Here is a 25,428-nt window from a genome sequence, read left to right as displayed (position 1 = left end):
CGCAACCGTCGCACGACGGTTGCGACGTGTGGCAAAGCATCGCAATGCATCGCTAATGTTAATCTACTGTATGGGGCAAAACCGCATCCTGCAAACAACTTTGCAGGATGCGCTTTTTGCCATAAACGACGCATTGCGATGTCTGGCAAAAAACGCCAGTGTGAAAGTAGCCTTAGTCCGAGGCAAAAATTGGACATCTGCATGGCCCCGTAGAATAATGTGAGGACAAGTGTCGAGTTATATGATCTTCTGCACAAGCCCTTAACAGAAATATATTAGTTACATTGGTCTGTTTGCCTATAGTTTGATTTTGGAGAAATAATCCTTTCTCAATGGGGCCTGCACAACAACAACAACAATGATGAACATTTGTAATGAGTCTGGCCTTTTCTCACAAAGGTCTGAAAGCACAGGTTTGGTTTTTATTGACCTTTCTTCTAGTCTATGGCCTGAATGTATCTTCTATATTTTCGAAACCTATGGGGATCTGCATTCAATATATCTTGGCTTCATGGGACGACATGGCCAAGTGTGTCCTGAAGTTTGCCCCATATCTTTATATATTGAGTGGGTTCTGTAGGGAGAAAATTCACTAAGGTCTGTAAAATGAGTGACTCATCTTATGTTCTATCATCATTGAGCCCATTCAGTAACAGTCAGTGCCATGTACAGTGACTTTTGGTACTTTTCTGTAGACATATTAGCCATTGCTTTTGGACACAGTACCATACCATGGGTATTGCTCTGATAGGACTGTTGATCTGAACTTCTTTGGTCACTATATGGCATATTTAACGAGAAATTGTATAGGACATGATAGCATATAGTAAATGCTCTACTAGCATGTCTTACGCAATTTGTCTTTAAATAAGATCATATGACTGTTCAGTGATACTGGTTACAGAATAGGGGTATGCCAATCCCTCAGTAGAGATTAGTGTTTTACTATGGTCAATTAATTTCCCTGGGAATGTGAATTCATGTTATTAATAAGAGAGCACAAACTAATAAAACAAAACTGCATTAAGTAGCTGCCAAGGACTAACATAATACTAAAATTAGCCCCCCGGGCCTCAAGTAGGAATCATTCAGAGAGCTGAAATTGATGACATCCTTAATGGCGGTGTGAATTTTTATGGAGATTGAGTATGGGTTCAAGGTTCACATCTTATTCACCTATAATATATGAAACAATGGGTGGCCAGATATCAAGGTCAGATGGGCTCCCTTGCCCCCTTGTCCTTGAAAAGAGAGCACAGTGCCCCATTTTGTTTCTAGTGTCCCTACACTGTATGTCAACCTTTTATCACAGGAATTACCTCTTGCCTTATGTTCTTTTATGTTTTTTACTATAGTCATTACTTTACCAGATATACATGATATGTACCGATGATATGGTTCTAGAATAGTCTTTCAGATTATTATTATTTATTATTGTAGCGCCATTTATTCCATGGCGCTTTACATGTGAGGAGGGGTATACATAATAAAAACAAGTACAATAATCTTAAACAATACAAGTCACGACTGGTACAGGAGGAGAGAGGACCCTGCCCGCGAAGGCTCACAATCTACAAGGGATGGGTGAGGATACAGTAGGTGAGGGCAGAGCTGGTCGTGCAGTGGTTTGGTCTGTCAGTGGTTACTGCAGGTTGTAGGCTTGTCGGAAGAGGTGGGTCTTCAGGTTATTTTATAACATCTTCCCTTTTTCGACACAATGTACATGAATTAATTTTTAAAGCACATCCATGCATATCTGTATCCTACACATGAATCTTTAGGGAATATCTTCATCCAGCCTGACTTTCCTGCATCTTCCCGGGAACAGGAACCTCAGGGACAATCCTACAATAAGGACCTGACTCTCTCGAGTGTTTTCTCCATGGATGTCAGTTTCCTGTACAATTGTTCTCCTGCATAAATAAAGCCATGAGCTAATTTTCCTCCCACAATCTGTTGAGTCCTCGTCTTTCAGAAGAGTCTGTGAACTGCGTCGATTCCATGTGCGGCTGCGTTTGCTCCTGTGGTGTGTTCTGGAATTTTTGTGCATTTCTTTCTTATTCTTATGATTTCCCCCCCCCCCTTCCGGGCTCTCTGCGCTTTTATTTCTCTTATGTAATTCTATTTTTTTTCAGCCACGCTTTTTCTACTGACGTGTTCCTACAGTAAACAAGGCTCACCTTTTCTCAACATAGATATCTCCATGGATACTGACAATCCCCCCCACCTCATGTTCTTGAAATACCAGCCTTAAATAGATGGGATTTTGGGACAGATATAGAAGTGCAAGCTGATAAGAAAATGACAATAATTCTCAAGAACGCACTTTCTGCAGCAAAGCTTAACCCTTCTAGTGACACATGCCATATATCTAACAAAGGCACTGAGCTGTTTATTTCAGGGTATGTCTGGAAGGACTTGGAAGTAGGGTATTTTTCATTGCTTCTATGTATCGACTGATTGAAGGATTTCATATAATTTTTTTTTCTACGATCTCCAGTATCCTCTGCAGGTAGAGGATCCGTGGACAGCACCGACTCAGGTTTCCTGGCCGGCTGGACACACGGGCAAAGCTGCAGTCCTCAACGTCAAGAAGGATGTCCCGGTGTGGAAACAATGGCATCAGGCAAGTACATATCTTGGATTTTTGGATTTGTGAATGTGTTTAGTGTCGGTATGGACCTTCATATTCTATTTTGTGATGTGTATTTCAGAGATTCTGAGACATTGCTAGCATTGGGTATGTCATATAGCATTTATTAGCATTACTAATATCTATTTCATTTAAGGCACTATCCATTTTCTGGCACCTAATTAATAAATGCATAGCATATGCATAGCATACAAGTAGTATTAGCATATTTGAGCTCAGTTACAAATTTAAGGAGTACTACCGTATATATCTTTGGAGTGAGAGTTTTGTTCACGTGGGCTTGCAATCTATAAGGTAACACATTTGAGTTAATAATTAAGAGTTAATAGATTATTCCACTGAGATCCTAAAACAATTAAGGCATAATTGCAGATTAGCCGGAATATCCCCTCTATGTCAAGCTCACATGGTTCCATGCTGAGAGCTGGAGTGCCCATATTGTTCGAGGGATAGACCGGGGAGGGAGTGGGAAGTTAACTGCAGTTAGAGATATACATTTTCAGCACGGGAGTGGAGGTAAGCTTTAGGTAATGGTATATTTAAATAGGGCACATTTATTACTACTGCCTTAATATTAGGCACCTAAAAATTACACCAGATGGGCAGAAGATGCAAAAAATGTATCACAGTGTTCTTTTCCTTATGCCAATAATTCCTTGGCTTACTATAGACCCATATATTGCGACAATGGCAAGCATTTATACCACTTCCCTTTTGTCGTAACCACGCTTCCTTTACTGCACACTTTTCAAAAAAGTCTTCTAAGGTCAAAATGTGTTTAAAATACATAATAACTCTGATGTAAGGCATGTATGCCATTTTTTGGTGAAAATTGTGGCAAAATTCTGGTGTACTTTGCTTAGTAAAGGCGTTGCATTATACAAGGGCTCAAGCATTCGGCAAATAACTTTAGACAGGCTGGTAGTATCTCAAAAATTGGATATAAATATAAAACATATCTGTCTCATATGTTCACAAAGATGTAATCTCATTATGCATTGCCGCATGAATACAAATATGCCACATGGCATCACTAGCAGATCTTATAGTTAAAGCCATTCCTATACATGAGTGTGCTCTTTAGCAACCAGATTTATTGTTTGGATGGTGATTGTATATTATATCACTTTGGCTATCAAGTCGCTCACACAGTGAAGGCTATCATTTCTGTATAAGCAGAAACATAGATGAAAACTCCTTGAGCCTGTGAAATCTATCTATATTACATGCCATTTATAGTAGAAGTGAATCTAAGTTTTCTTGCTTCTGGGAAAAAAGTCAGATTGGTGCCACATCCTATTCACAGCTAAAGCGATTAGAGAAGTCATCAGAGTTAACCTCTCATATGTGATTTGCATTCTTATTGACGTACCATCTACCAGCTCTTCCTAAATTCAGCATCACAATCACCGTCAGTACAGGAATGCATCATCAGAACCCTCCACAGCGCATAAAAACATCACCAGAAACATCAACAATAGAAATATTGTAACACAACCAAAATCAGTACAGAAATAAATGGTCAGAAGCACTATCAGTACAGGTATATTGCATCATTAGAACAACAATCAGTACAAGAATACATACCAGAACTACCAACATTACAGAAATACAGCATCACGACATCAGTACATGAATTCAGCACCAGAACCGTCATTAGTAAATGAATGCAACACCAGAACCACCATCAGTACATGAATACAACACCAAGCTTAGTACAGGGATTAATTGCAATGTCATGTCAGTCCCATGTCCAATTGTATTGCATGACCCTACAACTCACAGTATGTAAGCCAGGTGACATTCATTAATTGTGGAGGGAAGGTGATTCCGGCAGGTGAATAGGAATAGGATTCTTTACAGTTGGAGCAATCAGACTGTGAACAGCCTTTCCGCAATAGGTAGCAATGACAGATACTACCAAGAGATAGCAATGGCAGCTAACTGCAGTTAAAAAAGGGCTTAATGCTTTTCTCACAAAAAATGTGAAATATTATTGCAATAAAGAATATATGTAAGTAGTGGATATATATGGAACTTCATGTACCTTTGTTTTTTTTCAACCGATATAACTACTGTATGTCCTTAACAATGGTAAGATGACATTGGGAATTTTTATTAACCAACATCATTAGACTACAGACCATACAGGAGCCACAACATTGATGATATGTAATCAAGTATCACAAATAAACATTCACATTTTCCCCATACTATTCCCTTGCACTTATCTCCCCATACTGTCCCTTCACGCTCTCTCCATAATGTTCATCCGCACTATTTACTCTGATACTGTCCTCTCACACTTCCCTCAAACTGTCCTCTCACACTATTCCTTCCTATATTGTCCCTTCCTACTCTCCGCCCACTCTGTCCCATTGCAGTTCCCTCATCTTGTTCCTTCACACTTCTCCCCCATACTGTCCCCTTACACTATTCCCCCATACTGCCCTCTCACACTTTTCTCCCCACATTATCCCTTCACACTCCCCCCATACTGTTCCTTCACACTATTCGCTCCCATAATGCCCTCTCACACCGTTCCCAATTATTATCTCCATACACTTTTCCATCAATACTGACTCCTCACACTGCTGCCCATACTGTTTCTTCTCACTTTTGTTCCCTTACTGTCCCCTACAGTTTCCCCCATACTGTCCGCTCACATTTCCCCATATTGACCCCATACACTTTGGCCTCCCACACTTCCCTTCCCATACTGTGCTTTCCCACTTTTACCTCCCACCATACTGTCCTCACACAGTTCTATTACCATACTATTCTCTTACACTTTTCTCCCCCCATACTGTCCTTCACACTCTTCACCCTCCAGACTGTCCCCACACACTCCCTCCCAAATTTCCCTCTCACACTTTTCCTATCATATTGTCCCATGTTATTTTGATCTTCTCTTGTAATGTGTCCACATAATGTGGCCAGTACTGGTAAGAAAAGTCATTTCTCATGCTTTTATTATTATTATTATCCAACGTTTAGAATAGTAAGAGTATTTTGCTCACCTGTATACAAGAGGATCCAGGCTGTTTGACTGACTGGACTACTGAGCAGGGGTGGATTAAGGGTAGCCAGGGCCCTGGGCTGTTCAGACACTGTGGCCCCCCGGTAATGTGACGGGGTCATGTGACGGGGTCATGCGACAAGGTCATGCGACGGGGTCATCATATACCTGAACCAGATTATTCCAGAAAAATAGTTGCTGTGTGAAACTATAACCTCTCAAACATCCATTGATCTAGTCAATTTACCCTTCAGTTCAGTATATAGTATACAGTGTATAGTATCAGTGTATAGGTCACACTGACTCACCAGTGACGTCTCTAGGTGAAGTCCTTCATCTTTCATCCAACACAGACCGCCATCACTTCATCCAGCCGGGACTCGTCTCTGCAGGAAATAACACAGTTATCTCGAGCTCTGCTTGCAGAACACATTACTTAATTTTTCCCAACTTCTACATTACACCACATGAAGAAAAAGAGGCGACATAGTGTCACTCTACACAGTAACAGGACTGCCCACCCATTTAAAACAGTATACTCAAAAAATAAAATAAATAATACTTTAGTAATAATATCCCTTAATTAGCCCCTCTGGTAATAATAATATCCCCCATCCTGGCCCCGTGTATCTCATTCTCGGCTTCAGCCATATGTTCTCCCATCCTGCCCTCATGAGTATCCATCCTGCCCCATATGATCTCCCCATCCTGCCCCATCAGTCTCCATCGTATCCATCCTGCCCCATGATCCTGCACGATCTGTCTCCAATCCTGCCCCATGTCTTTCATTCTGCCCCATGTCTCCAATCATGTCCCGTATCTACATTCTGCCCATGTCTCCAGTCCTGCCCTCAGTGTGTCCAGCATCTCTGCCCCCGGTGTCCAGCATCTCTGCCCCCAGTGTCCAGCATCTCTGCCCCCACTGTCCAGCATCTCTGCCCCCAATGTGTCCAGCATCTCTGCCCCAATGTGTCCAACATCCTGCCCCCAATGTGTCCAGCATCCTGCCCCAATGTGTCCAGCATCCTGCCCCCAATGTGTCCAGCATCCTGCCCCCAGTGTATCCAGCATCTCTGCCCCCAATGTGTCCAGCATCCTGCCCCCAGTGTGTCCTGCATCTCTGCCCCCAATGTGTCCAGCATCTCTGCCCCAGTGTCTCCAGCTTATTGCCCCCAGTGTGTCCAGCATTCTGCACCAGTGTGTCCAGCATAATGCCCCCAGTGTGTCCAGCATGTTGTCCCCAGTGTGTCCAGCATTCTGCCCCAGTGTCTTCAATATTGCCCCCAGTGTGTCCAGCAATCTTCCCCAGTGTGTCCAGCATATTACACCAGTGTGTCCAGCAATCTGCCCCAGTATGTCCAGCATATTGCCCCAGTGTGTCCAGCAATCTGCCCCAGTGTCTGACTCCAGCATTGCCCCCAGTGTGTCCAGCAATTTGCCCCAGTGTCTCCAGCATTGCCCCCAGTGTGTCCAGCAATCTGCCCCAGTGTGTCCAGCATTGCCTCCAGTGTGTCCAGCAATCTGCCCCCGTGTGTCAAGCATTGCCCCCAGTGTGTCCAGCAATCTGCCCCAGTGTGTCCAGTCCAGCATATTACCCCAGTGTGTCCAGCAATCTGCCCCAGTATGTCCAGCAATCTACCCCAGTGTCTGACTCGAGAATATTGCCCCCAGTGTGTCCAGCATTGCCCCAGACAGTGTGTCCAGCAATCTGCCCCAGTGTCTCCAGCATTGCCCCCAGTGTGTCCGACTCCAGCAATCTGCCCCAGTATGTCCAGCATATTGCTCCAGTGTGTCCAGCAATCTGTACCAGTGTCTGACTCCAGCATATTGCCCCCAGTGTGTCCAGCAATCTGCCCCAGTGTGTCCAGCATATTGCCCACAGACAGTGTCCAGCATTCCGGCCCGCCCAGGCCCCCCGGATTGCCGTTCGCAAAAGAAAAAACAAAAAAAAAACGAGTTCTCCTCACCTGACCTGCACTCCAGCGGAGAGCTCCCTCCAGCAGTGCGCACTCGCCAGCGACTGACAATGACGTCAGACGCCGGCGACGTGGGGCCTGCGGCCGACTTCAGTTGCCAGCCTCCAATTGGCTGGCGGCTGTTAACTATTGACATGCGGGCGCGCGCCCGCATGTCAATAGGTGAAACTGCCGCAGTGTCGGTAGGGGCCCGGTGAGCAGATGAGACGGGGCCCGATGCGGGCCCCCTCTGCCCACTGGGCCCATATGCCAGTCAGGGCAGTAATGACCTGATGGCGGCGGGCAATCTGAGCGGTAGCCCAGGGCCCCCCACACCACTGGGCCCTGGGCTACCGCCCAGATTGGCCCTATTATAATCCGCCCCTGCTACTGAGCATGTGTGACCTCTAACACTGGACACATTATAAGATAGAGTCAATAGAACACCAAGGTGCGTCATAACAAGAATACAACAGCAATATCTAAACATAGGACAATTGTTAATGATTCCAATTGAAAAACTAGTTATTTGTGTAATCTAACTTTTTTGTACTTTAGTCTTAAACAATATTCACTAGACAAGAGAATGTAATTGCAGTTTTTTTTAGCACATAAAGAAAAATTCCTGCCTAAATTATTAAATAAAACCACATATTATGGGAGTGCTAATGATGTAATTAACTGACTTATTCCATTTGTCATGAAAAAACCTGCTTGTCTATACCACTGTCACCATACCTATATCGAACAAGAGGGAGCTAAAGACTCATAATGACACAGGGCCAACCACAAAAATAATAAAAAATACCAAATTTTATTACATTGTTAACATATACGTTACATAAAAAACAATAACACACAGTGGCCCAATCTAAATACAAAAATACACAGTACGAGTGTCTGTAAGGGGATAAGAGAGCAAACAATAGTATGCACGATGGCTGCAAGAAATCGCCACTAGAGAATGGGTCAGAGGTGAGATGGAAAAAATGCTAGCAAAAAAGCCCTGTACCCATAACAATAAAACGTATGGCCAGTGTATACCCAAATAAATATAAAGGTCTAATTTAGAGCCTAGATCTTGAATCACCGCATATGGCCACACATGGGTAAGTGGAGCAATATATGTCCTATCCTAAAAAAAGTGCTTGTGCCAAAGTGCAATGTGCATAGGACAGCAGTGGTTAGAGACGGAACTTACCCATGGCAAAAGACGATAGCGCATACACCGTGCATACAAGGTGCCCCGACGCGCGTTTCGCGTTGCCTATACCACTGTGTACGGTGTTATATTATTACATTATCAATAGGGTATGTTACAACATGACGGTGCTTGCAACAAATTCTCTGGTTCCAGTCACGTGACTCCTTCTTTGAAAAAAGCTTCTTTATTATTTTTGATGTGGTATTTCCAGAGTGCCAGTAGACCAGTTGGCAAGCATGAACGTATCTTCATCTAAAATAGCTGTGTTGCCCTTAGGGGACGATCACCCTCCACAGACTCAGTATGAATTTCTGTAGACTCCATTCAGATTAATAGGATAGTCGCAAAAAATTCTGCAGCAAATCTGCCATCGACACCGAGCATGTGAGCATGTCCTTCCGATATTTCCCCATTACATCACTTGTAACATTGAAGATAACAACAATGGAATACAACTAATCATACTTTGCTTCTAACTTTACTTACTACACAATCATCAGTTTGGCGGGTAGGGAATTGTTTGAGGAATCTCCTCCACTTATCTGCATCCATTTTTTATTGAGTATAAAAACTCCTAAAAAAATCTAAATAACGGAAATTTTACTTATGCTTTTGTGTTATAAAAACAATGATATATTCCAAGAATGGTTATTAATATACAGTGCTTTATTCTTCTTTCAAGCATGCATGATGTAATTACCAGGTAAGCATGTGTTAATAAAAAATCTGTAGTAAACCTTTCCGACGCTCAGACTACAATGTGACAATGAGGAGTAAAAAAATTACCTGTCTACACTCAGACTGGAAAATGTGAGCGATGGTTGAGATTGGGGGCGGTTGTCGATGTTTCACGCAGTATGTCCTCTATTATTTTTACTATAGTACAAGGAACTAGACAGAATATGGAGAAAAATCTTTTTAGTATGTCTGATAAAGTCTAATTCCACCTTAAAAAAAAAGAAAGAAAAGAAAACAAAATTTATGTGGCTTTGCTGTTGTCAATGTAATACATTGCTAATGAGGACCGTCTCCTGCAGCAGCTTATCCCCAAAGGTAGCGAGACCCAAATGCAAAGTTAGATCCAGCTCACCATAGGAGACATCTTGGAGATGTTTGGAAGCTGGAAAATGAAACATCAAGGCATGGAACAGTCATAAAATGATGATAATCAAGCTCAACGAGCCGTGAATAGGTTTTCAGTCATGACTAAGGGTGGACTGTCTCCCGAAACGCGTTGATATCGCATTTCATCTAGCTGCTGATCTTGTCCTTTGCCATGCACTTTGTATTAATAAAATCCTATTCATGGTTCATTGGGCTGGATTATTTTCATTTTATGAGTGAGACATAGATGCAGAGCTGACTCTTTTACTGCCATCATCTGTACTCCAAATGAGAGTGTTCTGATATCAATGTATCTCAAGACAGGAAAATAGACTGGAAAAAATCCGGGGTTTGGAATTCACTTACATATAATTTTTTTTACAATAGTGAAGACAGATGCCCTAATAAAGTGATTTGTAAAGCTTCTTAACTTTCCGTGCTGCACAAATTTATGATAAAAGTAAAAGTTTAGCTATTCATTAATATGCATATAACTGCTTTAGTCAAGGTTAATATATACAGTACACTGGCAGACCCAAACAGAAGAGGGCCACTGTGCAAGAACAATATATGAGCCCTTTGCAGTCCTAAAGCTCCTTATAATGCTCAATATTACCAGCTTTGGGGTTATAAATGGGCCCCCATACTTCTTGGGCCCCTGTGCGACTGTACAGGAGGCACCAATTACATGTTCTCCACTGATACAGTAGCTTTCCATATCCAGTGTATGATTCTGGCAGTAAAATAGTGGTCTCGGAAACATGCTAGGCTAGAAAGCACATATATTAAACTGGTTGTACATCTATACAATTCCCTAAATGTGGAACCATTATAATATGTAGATTTAGCCTATACACTATGGAGCTAGCCCTATAGAGCATTGTGTGAGCAAAGTGTTGTCATAATCTGTCCCATCCATTGTATTATTACATACAGGGCATAGTCATATATTCAAATGATTGGACCATGCATGGTACCAAATTGTGTAAACTCTCATAATTTGGATGAAGCAGATCAGATGGGTCAAAAAGACTTCCCCCAACTCAGCAGAAAAATCTAAAATTTTATGTGGACATACCATTTGAATAAAAAAGCTACAACTTTACAAACCCACATAGAAACACAGGCTGACTGTGATGTTGAGTGTGTGCTAAATTGCATACATTAAAGGTGATCTGTAAAGCCTCCTATGTTACCCTCAATAGGGGCTGCACATAGATGGAGGAATATATAGATTTTTATGATTTGATATCGACATATGTAAATAGCTAGTTCATAAGGAATGAAAATAGGTTACCACCTATATCCTAAGGAATGGCTCTTTAAAAGGTCAATATTGACTACCTCATATAGGTATCACTAAAGGCACTTAGCTCTTCCTCTATGAACAGGCTATTTGCATATTTTATTTCCCAGGGTTTTGTGATCTCCTTGAAGGGTTGTCCAGCCTTAGACTACAAGTCTGCGTCCTGTGAGGATTCTCCAGTGCCGCCGCTGGGAGTCGGCGGTCATGTGACCACAAGTATACAATTTGCATAGTGCGAGTCCACGCATGTCTAGTCAACAAATCCCATACTTTTGGTCATGCGCCTACTGCTCCTGGTGCCGATGTGATTCACAAGTTTGCAGTCTCATGACTCGGACTTGTGGTCTATGAATGGACAACCCTTTTAAGGAGAAACTTTACCCCATAGGCCCCTTGTTCTAGTATTATCATGTGAAAAATAGTTAGAATGTAAAAGAGCCTGTGAATGAATGACTTTCAAGTCTCACAATCTGGGATACAATGTAAGGTCTAATACTTTGCCCCAGTATCAATAAAGGAAAATAATAATTAGAAACTTTTGAGACTGTGGTGATGTTTGTAATTGGACATCAGGGCAATCTACGGTGAGTGCTTTCACCCCATTCCCGAAGTGGCTGCAGGGAAGAGACTTAAAGATTACTAGATAGAACTTCATAGAAACTTTCTGTTTGTAGTCTTTGAGCCTGACCGACTGTGATCATTCCCAGTCATGGCATAAAATTAGTTTCCGTTTATTTTTCTGGAGATGACGTACAGGCAGTCAAAAACTAGCAACATGCTAGCAGTACAGAACAAGGGACAGAACAGGTTCCTTCCAGGATTTCATTGTATTCTGCAGAAAGAAAAGATGAAGTGCAAATAGTTTCTGCCTGAATGGTAAATTGTTGTTGTGAAAACATATATTGAGGTATTTGAGGACTGTCCAGGTTCTGCTCTTCCTGTTTGTCTATATTTAGCAGAAATTTTAAAGCTATTGTGAAAGGCAACGTGGATGTAGTGACAAATCTGAATAAGGTTATGCCACTAACCCAGTAATAATGCCACCTGAGTGATCCCTTAAAACAAATAATGTTCTGTGACTGATCTGAAAACAGTGCCCAGTGAGTGCCCCTTTAGAAAACATTAATGTCCCTCAGTGTCTCCTTAAAGGGAATCTGTCACCCCATTTTTCGCCTATAAGCTAAAGCCACCGACATCAGGGGCTTATCTACAGCATTCTATAATGCTGTAGATAAGCCCCTGATGTATCCTGAAAGATAAGAAAAACAAGTTAAATTATACTCACCCAGGGGCAGTCCCGGTTCGGTTTGAATCCGATGGGCATCGCAGTCCAGGTCCAGCGCCTCCCATCTTCATGCGATGACGTCTTCTTCTTTGCTTTGCGCAGGCGTACTGATTTGTCCTTTTGAGGCAGCGTAAAGTACTACAGTGCGCCGGTGCGGGGCCTCTCTGACCTTTCCCATCGCCTGTGCAAATAAGTATGCCTGTGCAGGAGCCGCAACAGGAAGCAAAGAAGAGGACGTCATCACATGAAGATGGGAGGTGCTGGACCTGGACGGCGATGCCCATAGGACCCGAACCGGGACAGCCCCTGGGTGAGTATAATCTAACTCATTTTTCTTATCTTTCAGGTTACATCGGGGGCTTATCTAACAGCAATACAGAATGCTGTAGATATGCCCCTGATGGTGGTGGCCTTAGCTTATAGGTGGAAAATGGGGTGACAGATTCCCTTTAAAAAGTGATGGTGCTCCCTGAGTGCCCCTCCAAAAATCCTAATGCCAACTTGATGCCACCCTGCTCACAAAAAAATAAAGTTTATGCTTGTCTAATCCGACTGACCAAGTCCTCTCCCTCCTGCATGCAGAGCAAGACGACACCTGTGTAGGAACGCTGATATCTTGTTGACTGTAGACTTTCTGCAGCCTGTGGCCTACAGGATGGACAGTGGTAGGTCAGGGAGCCTTTTGCTTCATTCTCTACCACAGGATCCTGCTGTATCGGCGAAATGTTGACACCTATAGAGTTCAAAGTGGCATTTCCACAGAAATCCTGGGCACAAAGACAAAAGTCAAAAGCATGTGCATTGCCACAGATCTTTTGCAGTAGTTATGCCACTGATAGTTACATACTAGTTTCTTTTTTTTCTTTTGAAATTCTGTACCCCTAAGAATTTTTCACCCAGGGTAACCAGCCCTGATTCCCTCTCACACTACGCCACTTCAATACAAAATAATTTCAGTAAATGTATCACCTCCCTGAGATACTGCTAGTTGTTGGTCAAGTAAGCCGACCTCTGAGAAGAAGCAACTTTATAGCTCATGATCACAATCTCACTAAACGCTTATGATAAAAAAATGTCCCACTATGCCTTGCTGGCTGCATAGCAATAAATCAAAGAAAGAGCTAGAAAATGTCTCACGACAAATTAATTTTAAATGGCATCTATAGGATCAGCCCTCCTAAGCCATCTACATGTGCATGTTGGTCATAGAAAGTTGAATAAAATGATAGCTTGATATTGGAGCTGTTAAGAACTATGGGCAGGACATAGATCTCCCTGAGTATCTGCCTCCAGAGTTATCTTAAATGAAAGGGGATGTTAAGAGTGTGAGACAAGTAATGACTGATGGTCTGCTCTTCGGATTTCATTGCAGAGCTGTGTGTGATTATAACTAACACAGTAGAGCAGATCTGAGTTTTGTCTCCTTACAAAGACATCTACAGCTACAGCTCTCCTGTTGCAAACTCTTATTCAACTGTCTAGGATCTGCATGCCCATGTAGACAGCTTAAGAGTTTTTATCCACAAATATCTATAGCCTTTTTTATGAGCTACATTTACAAATTTTTCCCAATTTTTCAATTCAATCATATATCTAAAAAGCACAATAGACAAAAACTAGAATTCAAAGTTGATCTATAAGTGAACAAAATCTAATGCTCTCCTTTGAAAGTTCATGCGGTACTATACGCAATTCAAAAGACATACATTTTTGTAAAACTGCTATTTCAGTTTGTATGAAGAGTTTCCATTCTTTCTGTCTCCATAGATGACCTGGAGGATTCAGAGCTAGTCTCTGTGAATGAGGAGACCCCACTGGGGAAGGAAATTATCTCCTTGGGAGTGGGAGAAGGATATATCACTGGTAATATCTGGTTTAAAACCAGACATGTTCTTCAAGAGTCTTTGAAGACTCTTGGCTGCTTAAACATTGTAAGATTTAAACAACATTGTCATAAATTGATTAGTATAAACCTATCTTAATGTATGGACTTGTAAGGAAATGAATGAATGTCTAGTACACTTGTAACAATTCTACTGTAGCCTACAGGTAAGTGCCTGGCATCAGTTACCAAATTATTAAGAAATAATTATCCTGTAAGCAAATTCATCTTGAGAAAAAAAAAGAATTTTTATCAATTTCAAATATTTTTTCATAAAAAACTACTTATTACTAACCAGTTAATAAATGCTATTAATATACTCATAAATATAAGCACTTTATGCTGTTTTATTATATCTTCTTCATGTCCTTCCATGCTGTTTTATCATTTCTAGTTATTATACAGTAAGAGAGAAATTATATAATAAGTGTTTCCATACAATGATTAACATCAATTATAAATTTACTCTGATTTTATTGGCTGTCTATACTATCTATGAGTGCTGTGGGCCTAATCCCCAAAGTATCTCATAAGATGCAGCTTTAGCTTGTCATCTCTGGCCCCTGCTTGTAAGGGCTGACAGGGAGAAATTTATCACAAGCAGGAGACAGTATAAATAAGCTGAAGCTACATCACAAAGAATGCACCAAGGCTCAACAATGAGAGTCAGACAATTAATCACTGGTGGTCCTTAGGTAGGACTCATGGCAAAGCAAATGTACTATGATGCAACTCTGCCATTTCTGCAATGTTAGATGCATCATACGAAATCCAGTCTGCGTTAGGGGTTCTATGTTAGAGTGGAAGAAGAAATCAATATGCTAGAAAACCCAGAAATAGCACCTCAACTAAATAGGTATACACAAAGCATATAAAAGCTGATCTAATGATTCATTATGTATAGTCTAAGCTGCTCTACGCAGAAAACAATGCTTGAGTGCTGCTCAAATGGAGAAAATGCCTTGTGTAACTAATAGAGATCAGTAAATCAAAATTCAATGTTGCTTAAAAATCTGTTGTGCAGCAGTATATTTTCCCTTTACATTACAATATAAAAAGCGCAAAAAATGCATTTCTCTTACAATATTTCTGTTTCCCTAGTAACAATGACAAGATGCAGCTTAGAAACTATATACACGAGTTTTGCATGTACAGCATAGAGCTTGCAACTATAGATCAGAGCTACGGTAAAGTGGTTATTTTGGTAAACTAAGCTAGAAAATCCCTGCACTAGGCCTGCAGCACTGTCATAGTATAAACTCCAAGTTCTGTGGACTAGTTAACTCATTACAGCCAGTGCGATGAGAATATCTATCTATCTATCTATCTATCTATCTATCTATCTATCTATCTATCTATCTATCTATCTATCTATCTATATATATATCTTCTGTGTAGGAGCTGGGCTGTTGGTATTCTGTTAACTCTTCAGGTATTTTGTCTGTCACAGCACAGTCACTCAGTAACCTCTGCTCGTTTCCTCTCCTGTTTCTGCCCTTCCTGTTTTCTACAGAAATCTCCTTGTCCTTTTCCATCCTGCGACGTTCCACCCTGGGCCCTAATGTCACTCTACAGGAGGCAGCTAGGAAGACGCTTTGGGCTCTTGAAAATGATAACAAGGAAATGCTGCTGTTATTCAAGGTAGATATATTGTATAGACCAATCATTCCTAGTTTCTATTGTATTACAACCAATATGGACAAAGTCTGGATATACTGAATACTACTGCTCTAATAATACACAATGAGGTTTGGGACAACTGCATTGTATCTAAATACCAGATATGCTGTCAATTAAAAGGATGGTTCTTTCAAATTTAATTTTGCCAATACGGAAAATATCCTGATTGCACGTATGAATTAAAGGGCTTGTCCAGACTTGGGACATATGTCACTGTATATGATTGCAGAATGCATAATCACGACAGCATTCAGTGATCATGCTGTCACTATTATACGATATTCCCATTGTAAATAGACTCAACACGCTTCTTTCCATTCACTTATATTGAGAGAAGCTACAATAAGTCGGCATGTGACCGCATGCATGCAAATTGAGTTCTCGTGACTGCATGCTTGCAGCAGGAATACCGGGGAATCGTGACAGCAGACTTTTGTCCCAAACCCTGACAACCCCTTTAAGAAAGTAAAACTGTAAACTGTAGTTATATAAATTGTTTCATACACAGTATAGCCATCCACAAAACCAGGTGTTGGTCTAGGGAAATGAGCCATTAGTATAAATGCCATATACTGCCACACTTAAAATGGAAGACAAAACCAAACTCTGCCAATCAACCATTGGAAAACTGCTAACAGCAGCAGGTCACGTGACCTCTAATAGGGTCTTTGAGTCACGAGAGGCTGGTGCCGATACAAGCATCGGTCCCCCCATGCCTGGTGTCTCACTTTCTATGGTATCTGAATCCTGGATGCAGTTACATTTGAACACAATGTTGGAACAGGAAACCTTCAGCTCCTTGTTCCATCATTGATTCTGCATCCGAGCTCTGACTCTGGCACAATGACATCACTACATTGCGTCCAGTGTGTGGAGCTTCAAAATGTTGCAGAGACCAAAGCAGTGGTGGAATGGGGAGAACTGAGTAGTTTTATCGTTTTATTTTATGAATGACTACTTGTGTGGATATATTCTGTGTGGGGGGATATGTTGTGGAGCCATAATATTGTGTGTAGGGGGATTTGGGACTATCACAACATGTGGGAAGTTTTTAGAGCCATCAACTTTATGTGGGTGGACTGTAAGGACAAGTAGATTGTGTGTGAGACTGTGAGGGCAATAATACTGTGTGTGGGCATGCCTTAGAGGCTATTATAGTGTGTGGAAAGCTGTGTAAGGATCATTTTACTGTGTGGAGGACCGTGGAGACTATTATACTGTGTGGAGTTCTATGAGGGCCATTATACTGTGTGGAGGTCTGTGAGGCACCTTATACTGTGTGGAGGGCTGTGGGGGTTATTATACTATGTGGAGGCCAATATATTGTGTGGGGGCCATTATACTGTGTGGAGAGCTGTATGGGTACCATTATACTATATGGAGGGCTGTTTTGCGTCATTATACTGTGTGGAGGGATGTGTTGTGACCATTATAATGTGTGGAGGGTTGTGTATGGACCATTATACTGTATGGAGGGCTGTATTAAGGCTATCATACTGCATGGAGGACTGTGAGGGACAGTATACTGTGTAGAGGTCGTTGATATACTGTGTGGAGGGTTGTGGAAACCATTATACTACGTGGAGAACAATATATTGTGTGGGAAGTATTATACTGTGTGGAGAGCTGTGTGGGTACCATTATAATGTGTGCAGGGCTGTTTTGGGTCTATTATACTGTGTGGGGGTCAGTATACTATGTTTAGGCCAATACACTTATTGGAGGGCTTTGTGGCAACTATTAGTATATGTGGAGGGTTGTGTAGGGACCATTATACTGTGTGGAGGGCTGTATTGGAGCCATTATACTGTGTTATTGCCATTATACTTTGTGGAGGACTGTAGGGAGCCATTATACAATGTGGTAGCCTGTAGATGGTAATCATAATATGTGGAGGGTTATGATAGACCATTATGCTGTGCAGAGGCCAATATACAATGTAGGGAGCTGTGGAGACCATTATTCCTTGGGGAGGGCTGTGAGAACTATTCTACTGTGGGTGATGGGGGCATTTTACTGTGTGGAAGGCTGTGAAGACCATTACACTGGGGGACATCATATTGTATGGAGTACTGTGGGAGTGCCATCATACTGTGTTGAGTGTTGTGTTGGGACTTATACTGTGTGGAGGGCTGTGTTTGAGCTATTTTATTGTGTGGCGGGCTGTGTGGTTGAAAATACTGTATGGAGGGCTAAAAGGGACCATTATACTGTTTGGGGGCCACTATAATGTTTAAAAGAATGTTTGGGGGCCATTATACAGTGTGGGAGCCATTATATTTTGTGGTGGGTTGTAGGGGCCATTATACTATATATGCAGTAACTGGGAGCATTTTTTGTTGGTATCAAAATTAATGGAGCCATGAAAAAGGTATTGCAGTGGGTGAATATAATAAGGGGCTTCAGTAGGGACAACATAACTTTGTAATTGCTGCAATGCATGCCTTCTGTCTTTCTTTAAAACTTGAGGGTTATCCCTTCTGTAACTATGTTTATGTGAAATACGCCTACCTACTATGCTGAATATTTCCTGAGGAACAAATTCCAATTAGGTCTACTATGGGGCCCCATGATTTCTATGTAGACCCCTGCCATCAACCAATTCTTATTTTTCTTTTTAGTGGATTTTTTTAATATTGCAGTATTAGGACATGTCACATGGTGTGTGTGTACACAGTAGGTTTTGGATGTCAGTTTTCAGTGCTTATTGCTTATTTCAGAAGCATCATCATTCATGAGCTTTCCCAAAATCTAGTCCATGTGTTGCCTATTTCACAAGTTTTCTGTATAGACTGAAAAAGAAAGACAAAAAGAAATACAGTGGGTAAAAAAGTATTTAGTCAGCCACCAATTGTGCAAGTTCTCCCACTTAAAAAGATTAGAGGCCTGTAATTGACTTCATAGGTAGACCACAACTATAAAGGTACCTTCACACTGAACAACTTAACAACGATAACGATAGCGATCCGTGACGTTGCAGCGTCCTGGATAGCGATCTCGTTGTGTTTGACACGCAGCAGCTGTGCTGTGACATCGCTGGTCGGAGCTAGAAGGCCAGAACCTTATTTCGTCGCTGGATCTCCCGCTGACATTGCTGAATCGGCGTGTGTGACACCGATCCAGCGATGTCCTCACTGGTAACCAGGGTAAACATCGGGTTATTAAACACAGGGCTGCGCTTAGTAACCCGATATTTACCCTGGTTACCATTGTAAATGTAAAAAAACCCAAACACTACATACTTACATTCCAGTGTCTGTCGCGTCCCGTGTCGCAGGCCGTAAAGCACAGCGGTGACGTCACCGCTGTGCTCTGCTTTACGGCCGGCCCTCACAGTCAGTGCGGGAAGCTGACGGAGAGGGACGCGACAGACACCGGAATGTAAGTATGTAGTGTTTTTTTTTTTTACATTTACAATGGTAACCAGGGTAAATATCGGGTTACTAAGCGCGGCCCTGCGCTTAGTAACCCGATGTTTACCCTGGTTACCTGGGGACCTCGGCATCGTTGGTCGCTGGAGAGCTGTCTGTGTGACAGCTCTCCAGCGACCACACAACGACTAAACAGCGACGCTGCAGCGATCGGCATCGTTGTCTATATCGCTGCAGCGTCGCTTAATGTGACGGTACCTTAAGAGTCAAAATGAGAAAACAATTCCAGAAAATCACCATGTCTGATTTGGCCAAGATTTATTTTGCAAATTATTGTGGAAAATACCGTATTTACTGGTGTATAAGATGACTGGGCGTATAAGATGACCCCCAACTTTACCATATAAAATATGGAGTTTGGGATATACTTGTCGTATAAGACAGGGGTCATCTTATACGCCGGGTGTCGTCTTATATGGCGTGTGCGGTCCGGATGGTTCCCAGGGTCTGGAGGAGAGGAGACTCTCCTTCAGGCCCTGGGATCCATATTAATGTAAAAAAAAGAATAAAAATAAAAAATATGGATATACTTACCGTCCGACGGCCCCGGATCTCAGCGGTGCAAGCGGCGGTCTCCGTTCCCAAGGATGCATTGCGCTCAGGACCGGAGATGACGTCACGGTCACGCGACCGCGACGTCATCTCCGGTCCTGAGCACAATGCATCCTTGGGAACGGAGGCCGCTGCTTGCACCGCTGAGAGACGGGGACCGTCGGAAAGTAAGTATATCCATATTTTTTATCTTTATTCTTTTTTTACGTTAATATGGATCCCAGAGCCTGAAGAAGAGTCTCCTCTCCTCCAGACCCTGAGAACCATCCAGGACCGCTCCTTGCACACGCCGTACTCGGCGTATGAGACGACCCCCGACTTCTGAGAAGATTTTCAGGGGTTAAAAAGTTGTCTTTTACACCGGAAAATATGGTAAGTATTTAGTCATTAACAAAAGTTCATCTCAATATTTTGTTATATATACTTTGTTGGCAATGACAGAGGTCAAACATTTTCTGTAAGTCTTCACAAGGTTGGCACACACTGTTGGTGGTATGTTGGCCATTCATCCATGCAGCTTTCCCTAGAGCAGTGATGTTTTGAGCCTGTCACTGGGCAACATGGACTTTCAACTCCCTCCAAAGGTATTCTATGGGGTTGAGATCTGGAGACTGGCTAGGCCACTCCAGGACCTTCATATGCTTCTTATGAAGCTACTCATTTGTTGCCCTGGCTGTGTGCTTGGGATCATTATCATACTGAAAGACCCATTCACATTTCATCTTCAAAGCCCTTGCTGATGAAAGGAGGTTTGCACTCAAAATCTCACGATACATGGCCCCATTCATTTTTTCATGTACACCGATCAGTTGTCCTGGTCCCTTTGCAGAGAGACAGCCCCAAAGCATGATGCTGTCACCCCCATGCTTCACAGTAGGTATGGTGCTCTTTGGATGAAACTTAGCATTCTGTCTCCTCCAAATACGACGAGTCTTGTTTCTGCCAAACAGTTCTACTTTGATTTCATCAGACGATAAGACATTCTCCCAATACTCATCTGTATAATCCAAATGCTCTCCAGCAAACTTCAGATGGGCCTTGACATGTACTGGCTGTGTTACTGATGGTAGCCTTTGTTACGATGGTCCCAGCTTTAGGCAGGTCATTCACTAGGTCCCGTGTGGTTCTGGGATTTTTACTCACAGTTATTGTGATCATTTTGACCCCACAGTGTGAGATCATGTGTGGAGCCCCAAATCGAGGGAGATTATCAGTGGTCTTTTATGTCTTCCATTTTCTTATTATTTCTCCCATAGTTGATTTCATCACACCAAGCTGCTTGCCTATTGCAGATTCAGTCTTCTCAGACTGTTGCAGGGCTACAATTTTGTTTCTGGTGTCCTTCGACAGCTCTTTGGTCTTCACCATAGTGGAGTTTGGAGTGTGACTGTTTGAGGTTGTAGACAAGTTTCTTTTATACTGATAACAAGTTCAAATAGGTGCCATTACTACAGGCAATGAGTAGAGGACAGAGGAGCCTCTTAAAGAAGAAGTTACAGGTCTGTGAGAGGCAGAAATTTTGCATGTTTTTAAGTGACCAAATACTTATTTTCCACCATAATTTGCAAAATAATTCTTGGCCAATTCAGACAAGGTGAATTTCTGGATTTATTTTCTCATTTTGACTCTCATAGTTGTAGTCTCCCTATTATGTCAATTACAGGCATCTCTAATCTTTTTAAGTTGGAGAACTTGCACAATTGGTGGCTGACTAAATGCTTTTTTCCCCACTGTAAGCCTGTTGTAGTACTTACAGTGGGGCAAAAAAGTATTTAGTCAGTCAGCAATAGTGCAAGTTCCACCACTTAAAAAGATGAGAGGCGTCTGTAATTTACATCATAGGTAGACCTCAACTATGGGAGACAAACTGAGAAAAAAAAATCCAGAAAATCACATTGTCTGTATTCAGTCTTCCCAGCCTGGTGCAGGGCTACAATTTTGTTTCTGGTGTCCTTTGACAGCTCTTTGGTCTTCACCATAGTGGAGTTTGGAGTCAGACTGTTTGAGGGTGTGCACAGGTGTCTTATTATACTGATAACAAGTTTAAACAGGTGCCATTACTACAGGTAATGAGTGGAGGAAAGAGGAGACTCTTAAAGAAGAAGTTACAGGTCTGTGAGAGCCAGAAATCTTGATTGTTTGTTTCTGACCAAATACTTATTTTCCACCATAATATGCAAATAAAATGTTAAAAAAACAGTTAATGTGATTTTCTGGATTTTTTTTTCTCAGTTTGTCTCCCATAGTTGAGGTCTACCTATGATGTAAATTACAGACGCCTCTCATCTTTTTAAGTGGTGGAACTTGCACTATTGCTGACTGACTAAATACTTTTTTGCCCCACTGTATATAAAATACAGTACATAGTCTGTATTTTGCACCAGTTTGTTCTAGGCATAAAACTGTTCAGTCAACATGTAATACTTGCTATAGTGCTTTTATCCACAAAACCTACATGTAACAAACCAGTTATAACACTGTTGCAGAACAAAATAAACTATGTTACAAGTGCCATCTAGGAGAGGTAGTTATCAAATACGGTATGTAAAATCCATTTAATGAACCTGGCAACATGACCAGGAATTACAGTTGAGCAAAAAGATTCTGAAGTCCAGTTTAGTCCTTTCGGATAGCCTGACCTGGTCTGGCAGACTGGGTGCCTCTGGCAACATCATATCATTGCTTGAAGTCTAGTCATATTAAGCCTCACAAGAGATCATGATGTCTGTCGCCCTACGATGTCTTGATGTTGCAGAGACTAGTAAATAACAGAGGTTCCTAAGATGCAGGGCTGAGGATGCTGTCCACAGACGAAGTCTATTGGTCTACCTGCCATAGACGACCAGATTGGAAGTAGACCTGATTGAGATGCTCATGATAAAACCTCAAGGAAGTACTGGTTCTCTTTAAAAAGATTAGATGACTATGGCATCTGTTTTGGAAATGCTCATTAATAGAAAAGTATGCTAATTAGTTATCTCAGATAGTGAAAGTAAAGGCAGCTACAATATAAGTCAATGCTTATTCTATTAATGAGCCTTGTAACATGACCAGAGATAAATGCCAAGCCAGATACATTTCTACATAAGAAGACCAATACTTCCTCGAAGTTTCCTCAACGATGTCTCACTCAGTTAGCCAGACTTTACTGTCCACTAGATCTGGGCAAAGTGCAGTCCCCTGGCCACATCTGTGTTCTTGACTGATTCTGTCAGGCTGAAGAGCTGGAAATAGTGGTGTAGCACACAAAACGTCTAACCCTCTACCTAGCACCTGAATTTCACAATGGTGGTCAGCACCTTCTTTACCATTCAACCTGGCATATAAGTATCATCACTGAAGGGACGATGACAACACTGGAGTACACCTGCTGCTTCAGAGTATCAGTCAACACTCTGCACAGAGCTAAGCAATGGATTTAAAAATCCTGTTGTGGCCTTATATTGTGTGTGTGGAGCTGTGGAGTTCATCATATTGTGTGTGCATACAGGTGTGTGGAGTCAATCATACTTTGTGAGGATACTGCAGAGGTCATCATCCTGTGTGTAGGGAACTCTGGGGACCATTATATGGCGCATATTTATGGGGAAACTGTGAAGGCCATCATGCTGCATGGGGGATTGAGTAACCCATCATACTGTGTGGGGGCCGTGGGAGCCATCTTCTGTGTGGTTGGAGATGTGGGAGTCATCATAGTCCACTGAAGTGTGGGGGGGAGGTGCTGTGGGGGGATCATACTGTGTGAGGGAGCTACTGATCAAGGTACAAGTGCTGAATAATTGGAGCAGTATTATTTACTGTTTTTATAAACTTTATAAAAGCTGTAAATTATATTATTTTGAATAGTCACTACTGGTAAGAATATGTTACAATAAGCCCTATCGTAACATGTATTAGCAATAACAGATAGTCAGCATACTAAATTCTGATCAATATTAAATATTAGAGAACTATATAAAATAATAACAATAATATTGAATACAATTAAGTTCAGCCTGGTGGTTTAGTCCTCCACAAGAGTTACCATCTCTCATGTGACCCCTCTGGATAATTAGTTGCCCACTCCAGTACTACACTGATGAGGGGCAAGAACCACGAAGCAGGCTGTTCGTAAATAAGTTTCTTACAGAGTTGTCATATGTTCCATAGTTGTTTCAGGGTCATATGAGCTGAAAGAAGATTGGCACCCCGTACGATTAAAGGAAACCTCACAGTAAATCCATGCTGGTCAGACCGCTGTTGCATAAATGAGACCCTGGCTGCGTTATTGCATAGAAAACTTAGTTTTCAGTGCTCACTAATACCAGAGCAGGGCTGCGGCACAGACCTTTCATACCACGTTGTGTCACGGAAAGGTCAACAAAGCAGGGCATCTTGCCAATTGGCCAGAGTCCACGGAGCCACTACTAAACACTGTTCATATTAGGAGGCTTGGAATTTGTAACTAAGACAGCCTGTGTTGACCTACAGCTTGTCATTCATAAGTAAGGTCAGAGGTTGGGTAAAAGTGGAGATAACATTCTTAGATGTATGCCTACAGAGATCATCACTGGGATGATGAATGTTGACAGAATAAAGAACAGGCTGATTTTTAAAAAATATTTTGTTAATATTGCTGTTTCCTTATTAAAGGGAACCTGTCACCTCAAAATTCGAGTATGAGCTGCGGCCACTGGCATCAGGGGCTTATCTACAGCAATCTGTAATACTGTAGATAAGCCCCCGATGTACCCTGTAAGATAAGAAAAACAGGTTACATTATACTCACCCAGGGGCGGTCCTGGTTCGGTTCGGGTCCGATGGGTGTCACAGTCCGAGTCCGGCACCTCCCATCTTCATGCGATGATGTCCTCTTCTTTTCTTCCTGCTGCGGCTCCGGCGCAGGCGTACTTTGTCTGCCCTGTTTAGGGCAGAGCAAAGTACTGCAGTGCTCAGGTGACGGGAAAGGTCAGAGAGGCCCGGGGGATGTGCACTGCAGTACTTTGCTCTGCCATCAACAAGGCAGATATAGTACACCCACGCAGCAGCCACGGCAGGAAGAAAAGAAGAGGACATCATCGCATGAAGATGGGAGGCGCCGGACCCGGACCGCGACACCCATCGGATCCGAACCAGGACCGCCCCTGAGTGAGTATAATCTAACCTCTTTTTCTCCTCTTTCATCGGGGGCTTATCTACAGCATTACAGAATGCTGTAGATAAGCCCCTGATGCAGGTGGCCGCAGCTCATTCTCGAATTTTGGGGTGACAGGTTCCCTTTAAGTTTTATTATATAGTTGTTTTTTGCTTTAAAAATTCCATATGCCTGCAACATACCCCAATAATGCTTGGAAATAACAGCCTATATTCTGTAGAGG

At 42.1% G+C, this 25,428-nt stretch overlaps 1 protein-coding gene across 5 annotated transcripts in view; it reads left to right on the top strand.

The window, feature by feature from the left end:
• SH3TC2 (SH3 domain and tetratricopeptide repeats 2) overlaps nt 1-25,428 on the top strand; it is a 103,280-nt gene that overhangs the window by 9,328 nt on the left and 68,524 nt on the right. Inside the window, exons 1-4 of one of the 5 annotated variants that reach the window (XM_069764133.1) lie at nt 1,959-2,026; nt 2,136-2,402; nt 2,501-2,626; nt 15,922-16,049. In XM_069764133.1, the coding sequence (XP_069620234.1) occupies nt 2,617-2,626; nt 15,922-16,049 (138 nt within the window). In that variant the 5' untranslated portion in view covers nt 1,959-2,026; nt 2,136-2,402; nt 2,501-2,616. Of the gene's footprint in view, nt 1-1,958; nt 2,027-2,135; nt 2,403-2,500; nt 2,627-9,518; nt 9,535-14,293; nt 14,458-15,921; nt 16,050-25,428 lie in introns of those variants that run through there. The other 4 variants (XM_069764132.1, XM_069764130.1, XM_069764134.1 and 1 more) reach the window with 4 other exon arrangements.

This window comes from Ranitomeya imitator, chromosome 4 (assembly GCF_032444005.1).
Source record: "Ranitomeya imitator isolate aRanImi1 chromosome 4, aRanImi1.pri, whole genome shotgun sequence".
NCBI classification, from domain to species: Eukaryota; Metazoa; Chordata; class Amphibia; order Anura; family Dendrobatidae; genus Ranitomeya; species Ranitomeya imitator.
The sequence above is the reverse complement of the archived record's forward strand: the minus strand, read 5'-3'. Positions and strand labels throughout refer to the sequence as shown.